This window comes from Macaca nemestrina, chromosome 4, assembly GCF_043159975.1.
Source record: "Macaca nemestrina isolate mMacNem1 chromosome 4, mMacNem.hap1, whole genome shotgun sequence".
Taxonomy (NCBI): domain Eukaryota; kingdom Metazoa; phylum Chordata; class Mammalia; order Primates; family Cercopithecidae; genus Macaca; species Macaca nemestrina.
This window is the reverse complement of record NC_092128.1, coordinates 90,025,123-90,048,752: the sequence shown is the minus strand read 5'-3', so window position 1 is coordinate 90,048,752 and position 23,630 is coordinate 90,025,123. Positions and strand designations below refer to the sequence as shown.

The 23,630-nt window shown below is 35.2% G+C and overlaps 1 protein-coding gene across 7 annotated transcripts in view; it reads left to right on the top strand.

Moving 5' to 3' along the window:
- LOC139362811 (small ribosomal subunit protein eS17-like) overlaps positions 1–23,630 on the top strand; it is a 227,386-nt gene that overhangs the window by 47,285 nt on the left and 156,471 nt on the right. For 3 of the 7 annotated variants that reach the window (XM_071094919.1, XM_071094917.1, XM_071094918.1), the window contains one exon: positions 12,991–14,755. The exons of 3 other annotated variants lie outside the window; for them this stretch is intronic. In XM_071094919.1, the coding sequence (XP_070951020.1) occupies positions 12,991–13,457 (467 nt within the window). In that variant the 3' untranslated portion in view covers positions 13,458–14,755. Of the gene's footprint in view, positions 1–12,990; positions 14,756–23,630 lie in introns of those variants that run through there. One more of the 7 variants, XM_071094920.1, reaches the window with a different exon arrangement.

Genomic DNA, 23,630 nt, shown 5'->3' with positions numbered 1-23,630 from the left:
TTTTTAAACAATAGAGGTTTATATGAATAAAATAGAACTCACACACATATTCCTAATATGGGGAAAGTTAAACTGTTGTAACAAAAACCCCACAATGTTCCCATTCTAGACACCAGCTTTTAAGAGTTACAGAATTGGCCAGGAATCCCAGCACTTTGGGATAACGAGGAGGGTGGATCACCTGAAGTCAGGAGTTTGAGACCAGCCTGACCAACATGGAGAAATCCCATCTCTACTAAAAATACAAAATTAGCCAGGCATGGCAGCGCATGCCTGTAATCCCAGCTACTCAGGAGGTTGAGGCCAGACAGTCGCCTGAACCCAGGAAGCAGAGGTTGCAGTGAGCCGAGATCATGCCATTGCTCTCCAGCCTAGGCAACAAGAGTGAAACGCCGTCTCAAAAAAAAAAAAAAAGTATTACGTAATTATCCTTTTGGTCAGTTGTTCACTAAAAAGCAGCCCTAAGAACCCCTCCACTCTATTTTCTAAGGAAAAATACTTGCTTATAAATTTGGAAAGCACAGATCATTAAATAAATTATTTTGGTAATAATACCACATTCTATCTGATAAAATTTTGCTACTCAAGCACACTTAAATCCCATTTCATCAGAGATACCCTAGATAACATTAGCATTTAGCAACATTCCTGACATCCCTAAATGTATGAAAATCTACTGAATTTGAATGCCTGCATATTTAACTTACACATCTGGAATAAATGTTTTTCTTCTTTTAGGTTGCAAGGTGAGTAGAACAAATGGGGAAAGGGAGAATGATTTAGTTGCTAAGTAGCAGACTGCCAAGGAACAGAGATTTTTAAACCAAGTCCTGATAAGTTTTCAGTAGTGATCTGGGAAAGCGATGGAGAGGGAGGGAGCATTCTCTGCCTCTCTGTGCCTCTTTTCTACTTTTTAAAGCTGGGGGTAATGGTCTATTCAAATAGGAACGTGTATAATTTTTGCTATGCCCTATGTAGGTATGACTGGGGAAGACTGTAAATCTTCCAGTTCCTAGTGATGCCTTACTCCTTTGCCTCAGCAATGGCAGAAGTATATAGATGGATGGTTAGCATTAACCCCACAGGATACCATATAGCAAGGTTAATTAATTAACCTACATTAATTAATCACCGAGTTGGTTGAGATAAATGAATTGCCATATATATTCTCGTACAATAATCTTTAGCTATATGCTATTTTATTTCGACCTACTAAAATAATTCATGAAAATCAATAAAAAGAAAGAGGCAGCAGCATTAATTCAGTTTAAGCAAAACTCCATTTAGACCTTATTTATTATATTAAATAATCATTTAAATGCCTGATGTCAATATGACCAATAGAAGAACTAATTTTAACATGATAATAATGACTGAGTTCTAGGAATGTTAGGGAAACAGCAATTTTCTTAGGTGGGAATGCTGAAAATTGAAATAAAATCAATTAAATATGATTAATATAATAGGGTGTTTAGGTTAATAGGTGTGATGCATGTTCATTATAAAAAGTTGTTGCTGAATCCATGCCTGTTAACCTTTAACCCTAGAGCCTTATTTAACAGTTAACTTGCTTACCAGCAGGATATCTTCAGCATTTCTCTGCTAGGTCTAAGCATGGAGAGGCAAGTCCTGACAGTGATAGAAATGAGAAAAAACAATTTATCTTGTTTCCTAGAACGTATTTTTTTTCATGACAATAAATTCTTCTGGGGAAATTCTAATATAGTGAGAAAAAATACCATGTTCTTATTTAGATGAACTAATAGAAAACAACTCTAAATGTTTTCATAGTATTAAGTTTTAAATTGCAAAACTTTGAAGAACCACTGACCAAGAAATTGGAAGAAATGTGAACTATAGATGCATGCTTTTAATTTTCATTAACTTCTAGTAAATGTGCATTATGTATTCTTTATGTGTGTATGTATACATGAAATTGAGATGTACATTGTGTTCTTAGATTTTTTTTAATTTAAATGAATATATTTTTAACATTGAGATTTTAGTGAGACCCTCGAAATAAAGCTGCTCTTCCATGACAAAAACCAGGATTTAGAGTCTCTGCTTTAGGGAGATGCAGATGATGTGGGCAACTCATGAAGATTTTCATGGTGCCATTGCTTATACTGCCTCATTATACCATTCTATCACTCTTGTGATCTGTTATCCAATGCACTATATGTTTACTTAAATGTTTATGTGTTATATCCCAAAAAAACTGTAATTTCCTTATGGGAATGGATTCCAGCAGCGTCCAACACAATGGCTCCCACACAGTGGCATTTAAGAAAATGTCTGTGGTCTTGGTTTGACTTAACTCTTTTATTTGGAAGGTTTGATTAGACTAAAAAGAGGCAGGGGGCCCTCCAACGTCATAAAGAAAGAAAATAATGGGATCAGGCAAACACAAATGAAGAGTTCTCTGCTGTGTTTGAAGAGTACAGAACTTACAGAGAGAGAGTGAGAGATGAAGTTAAAAATATAGGTTCAGGGGGCATTGTCAGGGGCTGAGAATAGGATTAGAGAAGAAATTTATCCTTTGGATATACAAGTTACATATCCAATGTCAAAGAATGCCAGGGGGTTAGAGGTATACGTGAAGCATGCTTGATAGAGACAATAATAGGAACAGTGGCAAAGTGAAACACCGTCACTCATAAGAAATGGACACCCAATGCTCAGCTTTAGCAATCAGTGATGTTTAGGAATGCAGGCACGGTGAGGCCAGACCTCCAGATATCATCAACAGTAACAAGAGATCCATGATTTTGTAGAATATTCTAATTCTTTTTTGTCAAAGTTTTTGGTATGAATCTTTTTGTCATATTTTTATGGAATTAAGTTTGAACATTTTTATAATTGTATATATTTAGGGGGTACAACACTTTTTTTTTTTTTTTTTTTTGAGACGGGGTCTCGCTCTGTCGCCCAGGCTGGAGTTCAGTGGCCGGATCTCAGCTCACTCCAAGCTCCGCCTCCCGGGTTTACGCCATTCTCCTGCCTCAGCCTCCGGAGTAGCTGGGACTACAGGCGCCCGCCACTTCGCCCGGCTAGTTTTTTGTATTTTTTTACTAGAGATGGGGTTTCACCGTGTTAGCCAGGATGGTCTCGATCTCCTGACCTCGTGATCCGCCCGTCTCGGCCTCCCAAAGTGCTGGGATTACAGGCTTGAGCCACCGCGCCCGGCCTTGGGTACAACATTTTATAATTGTATATATTTAAGGGATACAAAGTGATGTTATGATTTATGAATACAATGTGGAATCATTGAATCAAGCTAATTAATATATGCACCAACCCAAATATTTAACATCTTTTGTGGTGAGAACATTTGAAATTTATTGTCTTAGGAATTTTGAAATGTACAACACATTTTTCTTAACTTTAATTTTAGGTTTGGGAGTACATATGCAGATTTGTTATGTAGGTAAACTTGTATCACAAGGGTTTGTTGCACAGATTATGTTGTGACCCAGGTACTAACCTTAGTACCCAATAGTTATTTTTTTTCTACCCCTCTCCCTCCTCCCACTGTCTACCCTTAGGTAGGCCCCAGTGTTTGTTGTTTACCCCTTTGTGTCTATGTGTTCTCATCATGTAGCTCCCATTTATAAGTGAGAACATGCAGTATTTAGTTTTCTGTTCCTGCGTTAGTTTGCTACGGATAATGGCCTCTGGTTCTATCCAAGTTCCTTCAAAGGACATGATCTCATTCTTTTTATGACTGCATAGTATTCCATGGCGTATGTGTACCACATTTTCTTTATCTAGTGTACCATTAATGAATATTTAGGTTGAAATCCAGGTCTTGGCTACTGTGACTAGTGCTTCAACTATTATCTTTATTTTTAAAAACACTGCTTGGGTCAAGTAAAACGTATACAAGCATGTTGTGACCTGCAGAGCATTAGTTTATGACTTCTAGTATTGGCAAAGAACTATGAAATAATTTTGATTTTTTTAAGCATAAGGAGTAAAGGTTTTACTGCCACTTTCTGAGTATAATAAAAGTTTTGATATGACATCACATGACACATTTGGGAATTCAGATATAGTGATGCTGCTCAATAGACCACCAGCAATTTTAATAATGAGTCCAGAGCTTTGCTCAAAGTATAGATGGGTCAGTGTACTCAAACACGCTAAAAAAATGTAGCTCCTTTTTTAAACTTATAAATAAGCTATTTTTTTTTTTTCTTGAGCCATCACCCACTGGTTAGTGAAGGGAAAAATTAAAACTTCAACTTTATTCAGTTTAAAACTCAGCCTGGTGTGCATATGCAGATAGTCTCTTTAGGTAATTCTGCTTCTTATCTGACAATCCCTATCCCAACTCTTATTTTAAACAGACCTGCACATGTATACTGGCTGTATCAATTTGTTTCTAGCATAATGATCCCAATCCACCTAATTCCTGGGCATCTGCTGGCATGTATCTCTAAACTGTTTCTAAACTCCATGGCTAATTAGCCCATTGCCCATTGCTTGAGCAAAGGGGATTCCCCCTGGCACATCCACCATCTGTCCTTTGCTGACTTTCCCCACAGCTATCACAGGTTTCATAGCCAAGTCTGTGCTGAGTCTCCATCACTCCCCAAGCCTGATGGCCCACTGCAGTCTTGGCCATAGCTCACCAACCCCCAACCCCTGCACCCCACAAGTCCCCTGGATCTCATCTCAGCTACCAATCACAGGAGCTGAAGGAGGCTGAGGTGTGTCAGCCTGACCTATCCTCTCTAACTATGCTGCTTTGCTTCCTGGCTAGACCAAACTGCCCTATATTGGAACCCCCTCCCTCCTTGTTTCTTCTTGATGGGGAATTAGCTGATGCCATCCCATTCTCATTGTCCTACCCTAAGTATATGACATACCTCCTAGGCAGATGAATTAGAGACACACCATGAATTAGAGACACATGAATTAGAGACACACATCTGGCTACTTTTCTCTTTTCCTCTCCCTCTTTCTCCAAAGCTTCTCATGTTTTCCTGAGGCTAGAGAGAAGAAGTTGCCTTTTACTTTCTATATGTCCTGTTTTCTACCACCAAAGTGTCTCACTGAGGGAAGCAGAGGGGACATTCTATCCACACAGAAGCCTAACTCTATGTATGGCTCCTTCAGGCTGGATCTTTGATATCTTAATGCAAGTGAAAGAAATTTGGACAATTCTTTCCCTTCCCCTAAACCTGGCTTTCAAGCTTATTATCTTCTGTGCAAACATAGCTAAATATTAAGTCTCTCTCTCTTTAGAAACATGTCCAATGTATTAATCTATACAACACTACCCAACCCCAAATCCCATGCCCAGAGGCAGGGAAATGCTCAAGTCCAATAAGCAGGAAAGTCATGTAGTCAGAAATGCTAAAGAGAAAAGCATATAAGAACCCTCAAAATATTACTTGCATTACTTAAATTTTATAGAGAGCTATAATAATGAAAGTTAAATGAAGCTACAACTCCCTTCGTCCCAAACTTACTTAAATCTTTTTGCAAATTTTGTTTCTCTAGTTGCATTCCAAGGCAACTTCTAAACATTCAAGGCTTAGACATTGCAGGTCTCATATAAATATGCCATGAACTTTTTTGATACTGGGGAACATGGGTTCTGAGGCTTTTGGACATATTGAATGATTTATCTTTTCATTCTAACTAATTTTTACTTTCTGAATCTAGAAAGCCCTCAAAACACAAAATGATTTAATACAAATGATGTAATGCTGTGTATATATTTTAGGCTTTTCCTTGCCAAAGTTCCATTTAAAAAATAAAAAGAAAAGAAAGAAAAAAATTATTCTCCAAAGACACTGCACACGATGAAAGCTATTTATATCCTTCCTCTCCTCCATTGCACAAAATGAAAACCTCCTTTTAAAAGCTTGTCAACAAATGCTTCAGTATAGTAAAATACAGTAAAGCATCCCTTTTTAGTGTGTCACAATTAATAACAATGACTAAACATATGCCTCCATAAAAAACAAATATTCTCTGATTATGTAAACAGAATCAACATTCAAACCCCAGTGTTTTTATGTTACTTCAGGAATATAACAGCAAACTAAAATTATGTGTTAATGGATTTGAAGTTAATGTACTTCTTTCAAGTCCACTCATCTATAGATTTTGATTAGGTAGAGAAATTAGTATATAATCTGTACTAATTTAAGGATGTGGATTTTTCTTCACAGCATTATGAGAAATTAATTTTATTTTTAAAGACAAAAAAAATATGTACAATTTCTATTAATATCTATCTCTCAAATTTTAACACACTGCCACTGAAATGAAAACTGTGAAGAATTGTAACTATTGAATGAACGTAAAAATAGAAAATAGCAACGTTTAAGACATTTGCTGTTCTTATTTTAGAAGATGACTACACAAAGCCAGCCTAAAGAGAGGGATAAGATTTCACATTTTATTGGCGTTTAGGGAAACTTTATACCCTGTCTCTGGAAAATCAGAAAGGGAAGTGGTTATAAGGAATCCACATAATAATGTATGGGAAAGCCAACTAGAATTTACAAGGGAGGGGACTCTGCTGGTGAATCAAAGAGCTGCCAAATCACATGTTGAACAATTTATTAATCGTGGGCTGTTCCACCAGCCAGCAGTTTCTCCATTTTCTCCTCATTTATGACTCTATTCCCAGTAACCCACTAAATTATTTTTGGTGCAAAATATGTGTTATGAGTGAAAACACAACACAGGACAAAATTAGAAGAAAGTAAACATTTGGCAGCTTTCACAAGCAGGTGGAATGGATCCAGATTGTACATTGTCTACAAGTGCAGCGTTAGATTTTGGCCAGGGAATATTATTTGTTGCTAAACGCTACATAATTCTCAGTTTGGTTTTTAAGAAACAGGGACTCAGCATGGTTTTGAAGTCCAATTACTGTGGATCTGTTGGTGCTAAGAAATGCTATGTGCCCTTGACCCTGCTCCAGTTTCCCAGCTGTGACTCCAAGCCAGGGAAGTTTATAGATGACTACTGACAGAAAAGATTTTTCTAAGAGTTCACGAAGACTCTCTTTACTCACTTTGAAAATGTCCAAACATCACATGTTACCACTGCTATGTTCTACATGTGTATAAATTTTCTCATTAAAAAAATATTAAGCTATCTTTGTAATCCCTTTCTTTGATCTTTATATGTAGCCAATATTTTAAACATTGCATTTCTATGTACCTTAGATTCTCTAAGGCTGGATAAAATCAGACAAGAGGTTTAGCTCAGTACTTCTCACCCTGCTTTCCTTTTTGCCCTCTATCAAAAGCTAAGAAACTGCTGACTATGATAATTTGGGCTCAGTGGATGTGAAATTGTAGTGAGGAAAATCCTCTCTAACAATCTATCTATACCAGTTACTTTAATGAAGTGCAATGGATCACAGAAATACCATCTCCCTTTCAGGTCATATCAAATGCCTTTTGTCCCATGTCAGGCCTGCATGTCCCTGGGCTTTATAGCCTCAATTAACCTCACTGAAGAGGGCTACAGGACAAATACATTCATCTATGAATATGTTTTTAAACATTCTAGATTAACACTCTCTGCTTAAGGAAATCATACAGAGAGGCCATGCAGACAAAGGAATGTGTAGACTCAAAGGAATCTGCTCCTCACTGCTATTTGGCAATTTTCAGTGCATCTCTTGTCTATTGCACTCCTGATAGCAGATGTTACTGATCCCACCAGTTCCCTCTCCTTACCCCTTCATTCCCAGAAGAGAAACATCACTTATTAATTTACTACTTGGGCTGAGCCCAACGAAATGCACTTCCTCAAATCCTTTCTCTAGCCTTCTTCTATCTTTACCCAACGCCTTTTTCGTCAGTGCTCCTGTGGAGCTGCATCAGCTTGCCACAGCAAATGTCCTCATCTCTGCTTTAGCTCTCCTCCAGGGATCTTGCTCCATCATTATCATTTTTTTTCTTTGTCACTGTCTCTTCCCTTGCTGACCATTGCCCTTTATTGACAAATAAAATAAAGCCTTCCTTATATACAACACCTCTACTTATCCACTTTCCAATCTCTCAAGGAGATCTAAGATTCACAGAGTCTTAGAATTCCAGAATATTAAAGCTGGAAAATAACTTGTGGAATTTTATTCAAATTAAATCCTTTTGTAAAATAAAGGAAAAATCCCATGTCCCTTTGTAGTCTTTCCTCTATGCCCATAATTTTGAAAAATCCATTCATCCAAAGGTAAGAAATGAGTCTCTCTTTTTTTTTTTCTTTAGACAGGATCTCACTCTTGTTACCCAGACTGGAGTTCAGAGGCATGATCATGGCTCACTGCAGCCTCAACTACTCATGTTCAGGCGATTCTTCTACCCCAGCCTTCTGAGTGAGCTGCCACTACAGGCACCCAACACCACATCCAGGGATTTTTTTTCTATTTTTTGTAGAGACAGTGTCTTACCATGCTGCCCAAGCTAGTCTTAAATGACTTAAATTTTTCTTAGTCTTTATCTTTCCTGGCTTTGCTATTTTTGATAGTTGTTTCTTCTCAGATAAATTATTTCTTCCCAATCACCCAGACCCATAAAATTGTTCTAACACATAGTCATCGGGATGATCCCAGGCCCACATAGCTGTAACCAAACTTCCCAGCAAGTGCTTGACCCAAATTCTTAGAACCATCCTTGTCTCCCTCCTTCCTTTCATCTTTAATTTAAAAAGTTTGAAAATAATATGAAATCACATCCATTCTATTCCTTCTCTTCTGCTGTCCTTTATAACTTCCATTTTCTCTTTATGGATTATTATAATAGGGTTCTAAACAGGGTCCTCACAGGCATTTTCTGTCTTCCTCAGTTCACCTCATATATTTGGACCTCATTAATTTTCTTCAAGTGAAACTCTGATATGATCATTTTACACTTAACACCATATTTAAGCTTAGAGCTCCAATCCACAAGGAGGCTGCCAACTAAGTAAACTACAATTCCTAGCATTCAACGTTCTTCTTAATCTGTTCCCAATTTTTATTACAGATTATTACTCACTAGTCTCCTTTTTGAATCTCAAATTGTAGTCAGAATGAAGGACTGGAAGAGCTGTAAATGTTTTCCACATACCCTGCCTCTATACCATGCTGCTTTCTGTTGTATCTTTCTCTAGCCTCTGTTTCTTCCTTCCTTCCTTCCCTCCTTCCTTCCTTCCTTCCTTCCTTCCTTCCTTCCTTCCTTCCTTCCTTCACCACCATTTCTGCTAACCAAAGCACTCATGAGATTCACATGGCGAACCTCAAGGAACATCTCACTCATGCTGCCCATCCTGATCACACAAACAGAAGAGAGTTTTCTCTTTGGCAAATCACAGCACTCTTTGTTCCTGTTTGATATCACCTAGGAATCTGAAAGATACTTGGGTGTTTGCATTATTCCTTCCCAGAAAGCAAAATTGTTGAGGCTCAGAGCTGTTTGATTTTGAATTTTTCAGAACTCTTAGTATAATGCCTTGTGTTTCGGTGCTCAGCTATATATTTAGCTGTTGTCCTATAGGTTCTAGGAAATTCAACAGGTCCAAGACTAAACTCTTTCCTCACACTCTCATATGATCCCTCATTAAATGTCTTTTCACAAAATTCTCTAGACCAGGCTAATTGTTTTACCAGTGATGCAGTAATCAAATCTGGAAATCTGGAAATCTTAAATTTCTCACCTTTCAACATAATTCTTATTGATCATTCACATTTGTAAACAAGTCTTGTTATTCTCATCTAAAGTCCTTATAAATTTCTCACTTCTTTCCATCTCACTCTCTGTCTGAGATCAATCCTCAACATTTCTTACTCTTACCTGGATTATTGTCATAGTCTGGTGACCACATTTGACTTCCTTGTTACCTGTCCTCCAGGCTGCTATTAGGATGATTTCTCTAAATAGCAAAACAGACCGTTTAATCCATCTTCTTTAAATTTTCCCAGACTTCTTATAACCTACAAAGAAACACCTTAACACTGTGTATGGTTTGCAAAGCTCTTCGCCATCTGGCTTCTGCCTTTCTTTCCAGCTTTGTTTTACACTACCAGTTTACATACATCGTGCAAACATAAAAAATCTTGGAATGCCATTATCCCTTGTTGCTTAAGTAAATCCTGCTCATTCTTCAAGGCTCAACTCAGTCCACTTGCTAGTACATATCATAAAGCATTAGGAGTCCTTTCTCTGTCAAATCACATAATAACTGTAAGTTTATTTGTCTGTGTTCACCAAAAGAATGAGAACTCCTGCAAAACTGGGAGATTGCCAAATTTTGATTCATTTCATAGAGGCTAATAAAATGTCTGGAATATAATATACTATTTGTAGAATTTTATAAGTATGAATTAATTAATTCTAAGCATACATTTATTCAGTTCTGATTCATATTAAACTACATTTAAAACCCCTTTCATAAGTTCAGAAACTAATAACTAAATAACATATTTTTAGGCATACATATTTGAGTTAGAAGGAAATTACAAACACAAATGTCAAGATAATTCTGTGAGAGGTACGATAGAGAAGCAAAACCAGGCAAATGTTAGTTACTATTCATCTAGTTCTTTGTCCAGGTGGTAAGTTCACTAATGTTCATTCTATGGCTAGTTAATTATGTTTTTTAAAATATGGCCATTCATGGGTGAACAATGATAGCATATTATGAATCAAGATGTGGGATTAATCTAATTATCTGGGGAGTTTGGAAATCATATTCAGCATCAGATTTATTTGGTTCTAACTGACAAAACTACTGAACTCATTATTTTATTAGATTAATAATAATCTTACTTTTCTAAAAAGTGATGTTTTATAGATCCATGTACCTTTTTACTACATTCTTTTTGATCTGAAAACAATTAGAAAAATAGGATAGGATAGACCACTACAGGTATGAACATAACCAAATATATCTGCTCTAATATTCACATGCATATCTATTTTGTGATGTAGGCTCCACAAAATAGATATCTTCTCTAAGGAAAAGGCAACTGCACTGGAAAGAATAACCACAATTGAGTATTTTCCTGGATACCCTGAAGATATACAGGTATTCAGTCATGAGGAATTTACTGATCAACCACCATATTTCAGGATACTGGATGCTGACGACACAGAGATAAATAAAAATAAAACATTGTTTCTGCCAACAAAGAGCCTACAGAAGCAAGAGGCTCCTCTTTGTATCACATTTATACCTTGCAAAATTGACTTAACAACTTGAGAGACTGCAATTCAGAAATAACTGTCTTTAATCTAGTTCAAAGAAAATTCTTTAAAAGTTTGTGAAATATGTCTTTATATCAGTTTAATAGAATGTCTTATTTATATTCAGCAGAGAAAACGTGTTTTTTTCATTTTCTACCACAGAATTTGGTATTTCATAAACTATAATTATAGACTAATTTCCAGAAAATGAAAAGTAATTGCAATAATAGCAGTTAGATATTTACATTACTTTTTAAAGCCTTATTGTTCAACAGTTTGTAAGGGGGCATTATGTAATTTTATTTTAAATCAAGTAATAAATTTGGTTCACTTTATAATGATTTTACAATTATCTAATATGAAACTAAAATAGTAAGTTCTGACTTCTTATTCTTTTCAGAATTTTATAATAAAGATTTATACACCTTCTTTTTGAGATATGTACACTATTCATTCACTAATTATTGATTATATTTTCTATAAGAAACAAAAAGTTATGCAAAATTTCCATCAAATAACAGTGAAAAGAACACATGCACTTTTGGAAAGCAAATTCAATTCACATTTTCTTATGGTAAGTAAGGAAATTGATGGATGCTGTGACAATGTAGAAAGGTGATAGCTTTAAAATGGTCTGATTCTTTTTGCTTTCATTTCAGTAGTATTTAACATATATTTTACAATTACCATGTGATTATCATGTGACATGCTGTAGTGGGGGAAATCCGTGTTTAATGCATGAAAAAACTACATATGTATAACATTACTCTTAAAAGTGTCATGTGTAGTCTAAGTTATCTAAGTCATCAAAACTTTATAGAAGAAATGAAAATTTAAAAAAGGAAAGAAAGTAATGATAGGTTCACTGTAAGGATAAGCTTTGTGATTTTAGTGATTTATCATAATGGAAAGGTAGTGAGAAAAGCAGAGGAAAATGAAAGCTTTAGCAGAAAGTACTTAGCATAAAACTTCAAAGAGGCTTTCCATAATGTCTGTGATCCTGGTTATAAAGAGAAAAGAAAAGAAAATATCTATCCACTTAAATCTAAAGCAAATGGTCATTTATATGGCACAAGTGTCTTTTGTCCAGGCAGGAGGATCAAACCTTAGAAAAGAAAGAAGATAACTATTCCTTCTTTAGGACGCAAAACAAACTAGATTGCATGGTTACATTTTATAGTGTTAGCTACAGAATTTTAAGCTTCATTATTCTAGATTTTCTACACGTTCAGTTTTGTGAACTGAGCAGGCCATATCTATACGCATACTTATTTACATTCATATATTTGTTTATATTCCCAACCATAGGGCATCACTAATTATTAAAACACTGGAAGGTAAGAAAAGATAGTTTTGTTTTTCTTCAATATCTTGATGGGTTTTAGCCACAAAAATTGACTTGTAATGAAATGATTTATAAGAAGTTGAATATTATTTTAAACGTGAAATGCTAATTTTATACTTATTTTTTCAAAGCATGTTATCTCTAGTAACTCTTTTGATCATCTCAACAGTGCAATGATGGTGCTTCGTTACATTACAAATAAAAGCACAAAGACAAAATTATTAAATGACTAATAGGAATCCAAATGTGTCAAACCTCTTCTATCATATTTTCCGGCACTAATTCTAAATCATTTTCTAGAAATTATCTATGCTGGTTTATACAATCTTTGAATCATTAGGCCCAAAAAGCCTGTCATTACTGTGGAAACCTAGTTCTAGACACAACCTCTTGCCTTCAAATAATACATTTTGGAAAGCACCAAATAACTTCTCTCATTACTATCAGGGAGAATTCAGATGACCATTAAGACTTTCATTGCACTCTTTTACCAAGGACCCGCCAACATGGGCCGCGTTTGCACCAAAACCGTGAAGAAGGCGGCCCCGGTCATCATAGGAAAGTACTACACGCGCCTGGGCGACAACTTCCACACGAACAAGCACGTGTGCGAGGAGATCGCCATTATCCCCAGCAAGAAGCTCTGCAGCAAGATAGCAGGCCATGTCACGCATCTGATGAAGCGGATTCACAGAGGCCCAGTAGGAGGTATCTCCATCAAGCTGCAGGAGGAGGACAGAGAAAGGAGAGACGATTATGTTCCTGAGGTCTCAGCCCTGGATCAGGAGATAATTGAAGTTGATCCTGACACTAAGGAAATGCTGAAGCTTTTGGACTTCGGCAGTCTGTCCAACCTGCAGGTCACTCAGCCTACAGTTGGGATGAATTTCAAAATGCCTCGGGGACCTGTTTGAATTTTTTCTGCAATACTCTATTATTTTCAATAAATCTGGGACAACAGCAACAACAAAAAAAGATTTTCATTGCTAATTTGGGGGCTGTGTATTAGCAGGTCACCTCTATATTCTATATATCTCCATGTACCATTTCAGATCAACCTTTTAGTATTTGGGTTCTCCCTCATCCTAGTATCAATCGATCACACAATTATAAAATTACATAGACTGTGTATATTGGTTACTAAAAGATGAAAGGCGAAATAGACCAAAAGTCATGATGCCTAAAATTTACTTTGAAACTCTTTGGTATAAGCAATGTGACATATTGTGCATATATATGACTTGTATTAAACCAACACCCAAGTACCTATTTAAAAAGCATATGTGAGTGGTGGTCAGCTGGCATGTTAATCACAAGTGCACAGTCCTGATGCAATCTAGCTGCAGTATGCTATCAGAGAGGGTTATACTTGAGCAATGACTAACAGAGCCCTTCTGAAATTTTTGTCTTGGATCAATAACCAATATTTTGCTAATAGGTTACTGGATACCTAAAATGGCTTTTTGTTGGTGAAACTGGTAACATACCTTGCTGACTTGAGTAATGAAAAGCCTTTTTTTCTTGATAAAATTCGAGGTCATCAAGACATGGATTGCTTAAATTAACTTTAGAACTTTACTACTCAAGTAAAGTTGAGGTCCAAGATCCAACAGCATCAGCTGTTGGGTCCGAGGTCCAACAGCATCAGCATCACCTGGGAGTTTGTCAGAAAGGTAAAATCCCAGGCTCCCCTTTGGCCTTACTGTATCAGAATCTCCATTTTAACAAAATCCCCAGGTAATTCACATATGCTCGTTTAAAAGCATTCTAACTCTAGCAAGACCTGTGACTTACAGCCTTAAGAATAATGCTTGAGGCTTAACCTTAAGGGATCTATCCAATCATATCTTTGAATGCCTTTGGTCAAAAGGTGACCTAATGCTAGGGCTGGGCATGGTAGTGCATCTCTGTAATCTTAGGAACTCCAGAGCTGAGGTGGAAGGATTGCTTGAAGTCAGGAGTTCAAGGCAACAGTGTGCTATGATCTGGCCTGTGAATAGCCACTCCGCTCCAGCTGGGCAACAGGTGAGACCCCATCTCTAAATTAAAAAAAAAAAGACATAATATTGCTCTGGAATTTTGCATTTGCTTTGAATAAACCTTTTATTCAAAGTGCTGATCTGAATACATATCAGGGCAAAGAGTTTTGATTCATTGGACTTGTTATAAGTTGATTGTTTATCTAAGATAGTATCAATTTAAGCCCATTGTCCCAGTGTAATTATACCCTAATTAACTCTCAAAGGTTTCTGGTTTTAGGTAATAAACTATATGATCAGCCTTTGAACAAGTCATATGCAGTTTTACTTTCATATGTTTGTTTGTTGATAATAGACCCCCACACTGACAGTTTTTACAGAGATGAGATGGGAAACTTTTCCCTTTGGGAACCTCTAGCATCTATGATGTCTCAAGGTTACCAGCTCATTCTGCCATCCTCCTATGTCATCTAATCTTTAAAAAATTATTATATAATGATGAAATTGGTATTGATAATTGATGGAAGAAATCAAATATATTTTCAAACCCACAATCTGTGGCCCATCACCTCTAAGTCTTAGCTTCTCCACAAGATTTTTTTGTAATTTAATAAAGAAGAGGCTAGAAGATGCTCCAGTTCTAAAAATCGAAGTATTGTTGATGCGGAAGTGAATCAAAACTAAATTTTAAAGTGCCTTGATTCAAAAACTTAATCCAAAAAATATCTTTATTTAAAAAAATCAAAGTAACTTGTTCTTTTTCCTGTCACATCTATGGTAGTGTTTGGTAGTGTTTATTCAGTCACCAAAATCAAACATATTTTAGCCAATATTAAATCTTAATCAACATTTTGAATCCCTATCACAATTTTTTTTGCAATTAATAGTTACATTGATGGAATTTTAATGCTTCCTAAATGCCAAAAATTCAACTATATTATCTATACCAAAATGTGTTAGTAGCAGTACGATTCAAGGTCATCCTTTAGTTCCAAGTTACTATTTTCTGAAAGTAAATAAAAAGATTTAGAGCTCTCATTTGAATAGATAGTAGATCTGTGGTACGGTTTTGGCAATGATGTGTTTTCTTGGTACATCATTGTTACCATAATGGCTAAGGATCTTATGAACATAACATTTGTGGTAAGTAGATTACAATTGAAAATGAAAAGATGCATTTTCAAGATCATAAATAAAGCTAAATACCCTCTTATTCAAGGGAAGGAATATCTAAAACCTGACCAATTGTACAAGGATCCCAATTAACTAAGACATTTCTAACTAGTGTGCAGACCAACGTTTGATTACCCTACAATTATGGAAGCAGATTGCTGTGGATTTACTATCTCAGAAAATGCCCCTTTTATTTTCAATGGGTTTTAATTATTCTTATATTAAATGTGGCAGATCAACTAAAATATTAAGAAATAACCCAGAAATGTATTTATCAGATAAATTTGCCAAGAAAAAATGATAAATTGATTAAAATATTGTATCAATTGGTCTCAAATCTTTGTTAAAAAGATCATATTTTCTGAGAATGTTGATAATCAAGGAGGAAAGCCCACAATACACCCAGTTACAATGTTGCAACTGAATGAAATGCAAAAGAACATTGATTTCTCATTTTAACTCATGGCATACTCATCACTGAATGATTCTGTGTTAGTTTCTACTGGAAATTTATAAAGCACTGCTTTCAGTTGTTTGACAGGGTACCAATATATGTTTATAATTGATGAAATATGGACATGAAATATCATAAAAGAAATCCATCTAGGAAATTCAGCATTCATATTAAAACCTAGAGAAAAAGGAATATGGACAATGAATAATTGAAAAATTTATAATCAACAAACCACATTTCTTTGCTTTCCCAGCAATTACTACAGAGTGCAAGAGTTCATGAGTCTACAAACTGAAGTACAATTTAATTCTCACCACTCTCAATTAACTACCGTGTTGTGTATTAAAGCTTAAGTGCTAGTATTGCCTTCCAACTCCCAAATACTTAAGTGTAAATTATTTTACCTATCAATTTAGCAAAATGAAAATAATGGACATCAACAACTCATACTTGGTATCCACATCAAATAGATGCCATAGAAAAAGCAATCCATCAAGTGTTTGGACATGTCACTGAAGTCTCACCTCTATTTGATTATTCTTATTCTATTCTTAAATAGTGAGAGTCCAGTATCTAACTATGTTTCTATCCCAGCTCAAGTATTTACTGGTCATGTGACTTGGGTAAGTTACTCCCCCTCCCTTTGCATCAGATTGCTCATCTGTAATAAGGGCATAATTTTTAAGTGTGTTTTGAATATAAAACATACTAATTCATTTAAAGGGATTTAAAGCAATTCTTGGCAAAAACAACTACTGAATAAATATTATGAGTGGTTCTTTGTAATGTAATTTGTTCTACAAAGATTTTAAGACAAGAAATTTTACAAGTTCTGAACTGTGTCTCCTTACGCTTAAATTCTCAGTTAAGTTGGTTGATTTCCCTTGAACTTCTAAGAATGTGCACATTCCTTTAAACTTCTAAAAAGATATGAATAACAAGGTAGTCATCTCCAAAGATTATATCTTGCTCAATACCGCATTGCTGAGGTAGTCATAAAGTTTTTTATCTAAACTTGTATTTTCCAAAAAGAATTATATGTACCTACAAGGAAATTCCAAGAGAATGTATGAAGTCACAGAATAATTGCAACAAATCTATGTGAAAGTTTAATTACAGAAAAATATTTGGAATGTTTTTTTCTAAAAAACCCCAATTGATTACATGATTTAAACACACACGGCTATGAAGTAGAAAGCACAAGTCACTATATATATTTTTAAAGCGTGATAGGTTCCTTCCATAGAACAATTTCAGACTCATTGCTCAAAACTATTAAGAAGAGTGGCTATTTTAACATTTATATCTCTGTGATTTGTACTAGTAAACATAGACCATGCGTACTACCACTGACGTGGCTGTTGACTTGATTTCAGTCAACTCTACCACTAAAGGCTAGGAAATTTCAGCTGTCATTCTTGACAAACTGCTTCTTTTATTGAGAGGTTCTTTTCTAGGGTTGTCCTTATCCTAGCTGAGACATACCAATTTTAACATAACTTAAGACTCAAACTCACAGGATTGTTTTGTAAAGCAGTCTAAAAGTCACATATATCAGTTTTATTTTTGTGATGAAATTACTACTAAAACTATGTACTTTGGAAAGCTCACAGTGGTTTGAACGAAGAGAAAAACATTGTTTTTGTCACCACACTAAAAGCAAAAGTACCTTAAAAAAAAACTTCAAAACAAAAAGTCTTACATTAAGTTTATCTTAGAAACTAGTCATGAGTTGTCTGGCAGTGTGAAATTCTGAACTAACACAGATGAACTCTTTCCTACTTCAATACATTAAAATTTTGTATAAAAATAATCATGTTAAAATTTTAAAAATACGTACTAGATTTTAAAAGAAAGGGAAATACCAGGTTCTACAGTTATGGAGATAGATAAATCAAACCTAGAGTGGTAAGAAGTAGGAGCACATGAGAATTTCAACATACTTGGACATTCACGGGTCTGATGGGAAATCCTATTTTTACATGGATATGGGAAATGAGAAACATGACCACACCATTCCAAGGAGAGCATCTTTAATGAAGCCTGAAAGCATATTTTGTCCTTGAAAAGAGAATACAATTGTTGACTCTGGTCTAGGGAAGGATCATAAAAAGCAAAATAAAGGAAAACAAAAATCAGAAAACCAAAAATTTTAAGAAGTATGAGTATGAAGTCTGAATTTATATTGTTTTATTTTAATTTTATTATTCTTGTATAGTTGTCCTTTCTTGTATTGGCGTTGGTTAAAATCCCTTTTATCTAAAATTGTTAAGTCTATATATTCCTAAAATACTGTTAACATAATTTTATATTTTACTTCACATCATGTTATTCCCCAACAGAAAAATGTATAAGAGTAAAGCCAGAAGAAAGGAGTGCTATGCAATGGTGAACAAAGCAATTGTAAAAACATTAGCAACGCTAAATAATTATTTGCTAAAAATGATAAAAATAATAGTAACTAATTTGAATGATTTAAATATAAAAGGTAACTAATATGCTTGACAAAAATAGGAAAATAAGATGGAGGAAATCAAAATTAAGGAGTTCTTGAATTCTTTTATTGTCCCAGGGAAGAATAAAAAGGGTAAGTTTAGACTTGCTAATTCCAATACAAATGCTTTACTCTCATACCAGTAGAGAGAAATAAAAGTAAGAAGGAATTATGAGGGATAGGCAAATAGCATCTACAAAGTAAAGTGGTTGAAATTATTCCAAATACATCAGTAATTATAACTATAAAGAAATAAATCCTACCCATTAAAATACACAGTTACAGCCTAGATTTATAAAAGAAAGAAAATCTATGTGTATACTGTTAAAAAAAAAATCTCAACATTTAATAGCAAATACACATACACAGTGTAGGACAAGAAAATCAAATAAAACTATAGAAAATTAAAAGAATTGAACTAAACTGCTGCTTATTGCACACAATGCCATTTTTTGAATAAACAATGTGTAGACATCTAAAGAAAAATTATGACAAACAATAAGAAAGTTCATCAAAGTTTCTGAACTAAATGTTAACATAAAAATAAGCTGCACTCTTATATAGGAGAAACAAGTAATTTGAAAAAGGTAATTTAAAAACATTTGAAATTCATAAAAAGTTTGCTGTGAGATTTCTCTATGAGGAAAGTAATAAATGAAAGGTTTTTTAAAACAAGTATTAAATAACTGGAATATTATACCATGTCAGTTGTGGAGAAATTTTGTATATAAAAGACCTCAATTTTCCTCAAATTAATCTACAAATAGGATGAATTTCAATTGTAATAACAAAAGGATGTGGGAGGTGATGTGCAACCTAATAAGCTTATATTTAAATGTATATGGAACCATGACGGGAAAAAATAACCAGAAAAAAAAAAAAAAAAAGCTTGAAGAAAAAGTAAAAGGAGTTATTTGCTTTACTAAATATTAAACCTTGTTATAAAACTAATGTATAGTTGTCCCTCCGTATGTGTGGTTTCAGTGACCCATGGTCAACCATAGTCTACAAATATTAAATGGAAATTTCAAAAATAAGCGTTCATTCATTTTAAATTGCATGCCATTCTGAGTAGCATGATGACAACTTACACCGCCACACTCTGTCCCACTTGGGGCCACGAATAATTCCTTTCAGCAATGTTTCTATGCTGTATTTGTTACCTGCCTGTTAGTCATAAACATTGTTTGTCTCTGACAACCAATCATCAGTTTTTCAAGGCTGTATGATCCAAGATCACATAAAGCAGATGAATCTTCTGACATGTCATCAGAAGGTCAATCATAGCCCAATACTACATCACAAAGGGTAAGTGTAGTACAGTACAATGTTTTGAAACAGAGAGAGAGAGAGAAAGAGATCACATTCACATGATTTTTATTATAGTATCCTGTTATAATTTTTCTATTTTGTTATTAGTTACTGTTAATCTCTTACTGTACATAATTCATAAATTGAACTTTATCATAAATATGTATATATGTACAGAAAAAAAACATGGTGTATATAGTAGATATAGGCTTTGGTAGTTAGTATACATGGCTTAAGGCATCCACTGGGAGTCTTGGAATATGTCCCCTGTAGATAAAGGGGCACTATCATCAATGAAAAGGCCTGGTAATATTCGTGTTTTAAGAAAATTGATCAGAACAGAGAATTCAGAAAGGTACTTATTCAAACATAAGAATTTATTATATCACAGAGATATTGATAGCATTATAAATCAACAAAGAAAGGATTCTACATTCAGCAAAAAAAGATCAGAAAATTGGCTAGCCACAGGGAAAATAGTTAGATGCTTTCCACACATCTTCCACAAAATAAGTTCCAGTTGATTTAAATACAAATTGAAATATTAAAAATAGAGCATTAAACTTTTTTTAAAAAAAAAGATATATTTACGATAGCCATATAAGTATTATTATCACCATTTTCCAAATAAGGCCCAGAGAGATAGATAAAGCTACATAAGGATTTAGGACTTACATGTAGCCAGGACTTGATTTGAACTCCCTATGTTTTAATAATCATTTTACTTTCTCTATTTGACTCAATATAATGAAACTCTTCAATATATCACTAACTTATTTTTAACACAAGCAAGAGACTGAGAGTAGATTGTCAAGGCTTAACATGCAAATGATTACTGAAAATTCAATAAGAAAAATATTTCTGTAAAGGATCTTTGATATATGAGTAATCAGAGATATGCAGATTAAATCTACAGTAATACACCCTTGTATGGCTAGTGAATTGACAAAAACTTTTAAATATGACAATACCAAACATTTGTGAGGGTGTGAAGAAACATTCTTATAGGCTGCTGGTGGGAATAAAATTGAAGCAACTCTTCTGAAGAGTAGTTCACCATCTAGTAATATTGCAAGTCCAATTATTTATAGTATTAAAGAACTTAGGGAAATTTCCTACACAAGGAGATACATACAAGGCTTATTATGAGATTGTTAATAACATCAAAGACTTTTAAAAGTTAAAAGTCCACCAGCATAAGAAGAGTAATGTCAACAAGATGGTGGGACAGTAAGTCCCCATCCTTAGCCTCTGTATAGAAACACTGATAAAATAGCAATATGTGGGCCAAATATCTTTATGAGAGCTCCAGAATCCAATTAAGAAGTTGACACAACTCAGACAAGCACAAAACTAAGAAAAAGCATTTTGAAATGGGTAAAAAGGGTAGTTTCAGTTTACCTGTGCCAACCTCTCCTCAAGCCAGCACAGCTCAGTGCTGAGAGAGATCCACTTGGCCTACAACTTCTCCTTCAGGAAAAAGAGTGAGTGAAGTATGCATTCAACATCCCCAGTCTTGGCCGGGCGCGGTGGCTCAAGCCTGTAATCCCAGCACTTTGGGAGGCCGAGACGGGCGGATCACGAGGTCAGGAGATCGAGACCATCCTGGCTAACACGGTGAAACCCCGTCTCTACTAAAAATACAAGAAAATTAGCCGGGCGAGGTGGTGGGCGCCTGTAGTCCCAGCTACTCGGGAGGCTGAGGCAAGAGAATGGCGTGAACCCGGGAGGCGGAGCTTGCAGTGAGCCGAGATCGCGCCACTGCACTCCAGCCTGGGGCACAGAGCAAGACTCCGTCTCAAAAAAAAAAAAAAAAAAAACATCCCCAGTCTTTGGGGGGCACTGCCCAAAGACCTATATTATCTTACCTTACTCAGAGTACTCTGGCAACTGGCACAGTTAGAACACTTGGGAGCAGCTAGGAAAAAAGGATAAGGTCAGAGGCTCTCAGCAGCCTGAACAACTCAGCATAATTGAGAGAGAGTATACAATTCTGAGATCTATCCTTTTGGAGACAGGAAGAAAGTGAAGTTAGCACCCAACATTCTGACATTTGGCTGCGTTGACCTAGGTAAAACAGATGGGTAATTCTCAGCATACAGCACAGTTCTGCAGGATAGGGAGAAAGCACAAAACCCAGAACTTTTTTCTTTCGGAGGAAGGGCAAGGAATGGAATTCGCCACGAAAGCTTCAGCATTTCAGTGCACTCCCTTAGAGAAAGGGGCAGAAGGTTTACCATGGTCCACACCGCTATATAAGGTTGGGAGAATGAGAAAAACCTTGAAACTTCTTCCCCAGGAATGAGGAAGAGAAGTAGAGTATGCATCTTATGTCCAATCCTTTTGCTGTTCTGCTCTAGGGAGGAAAAAAGGATGAACTACAGAGACCACTACAGCCCTGTGAGATAAGGAGAGGTTATACACCCTGAAAATCCTCCCCCAGGAGGGAGAGAAAGAAGTTGAATACTCACTTCCATTGAAGACATTTGAGAGGCTCTTGGAATCTCTACTCAGGCTGGTTGGTGAAGGTCTTTCTCTGCCTATACCATTCCATAAAGACTGGAAGAGGTGGCTGCATTTTCAAATGCACAGACATCAATGCAAAGCTACAAGAACATGAAGAATCTGGGAAACATGACAATACTAAAACAAAATGAATCGTCAGTAACCAACCCTTAATAAATGGAGATCTATGAAATGCCTGGCAAAATATTTGAAATTATAATCTGAAAGAAACTCAGTTAATTACAAGAGAACAGATAGATAGATAGACAACTAAACAGATAGTCCAGAAAACAATAAACGAATAAAAATAGAATTTCACCAAAGAGATAGAACCAAACAGATATTCTGGAGCTGAAGAACACAACAATTAAATTGGAAAATTTCATAGAAAACTTTGCAAGCAGACAAGATCTGGCAGAGAAAAAAAATAAACTCGAAGACAGATCATTTGAAATTACACAGTAGGAAAAGCAAATAATAATAATAATAATGAAAAAAGTGAAAAATACATACAGGACTTATGATAAATAATCAAGTATCCCCATATACACATCATGAGAATTACAGGAAAGGGGAGAATAAAGAGCAAGACTGCTTATTTAAAGAAATAACAGCTGGAAATTTTTCAAATCCAAGAAAGAAAATGAACATACAAATTGATGTCCAAGGGATCCAACACAGAATGAACCCTAAGAAGTATACAGAAAACCACATAATTTAAAAGCAGCAAGAGAAAAACAACTCATGACATGCCAGGGAGCTTCCATAAGACTATAAGCAGATTTCTCAGTAGAAACCTTCCAAGTCAGAAGGAGTACAGTGATATCTTCAAAATGCTGAAATTAAAACAAAAAGAAAACTTTTAACCAAGAATATCATACCCAGCAAAACTTAGCTTTAAAAATGTGAGATAAAGATTTTTCCACACAAACAAAAGCTGAAGGAGTACATCAGCACTAAACCTACTTTATAAGAAATGCATAAGACAGTTCCTCACTTTAAAATAAAAGATGTTAAACAGCAACATGAAAATATACAAACATATAAAACTAACAGGTAAATGTAAATGTATAAACAAATATAGACCACTATAATAATGTAAGAATAGTGTATAAATCACTTTTAATTTAAGTTAAACCTAGAAAAATATTAAAAGATATAGCTAGAAAAT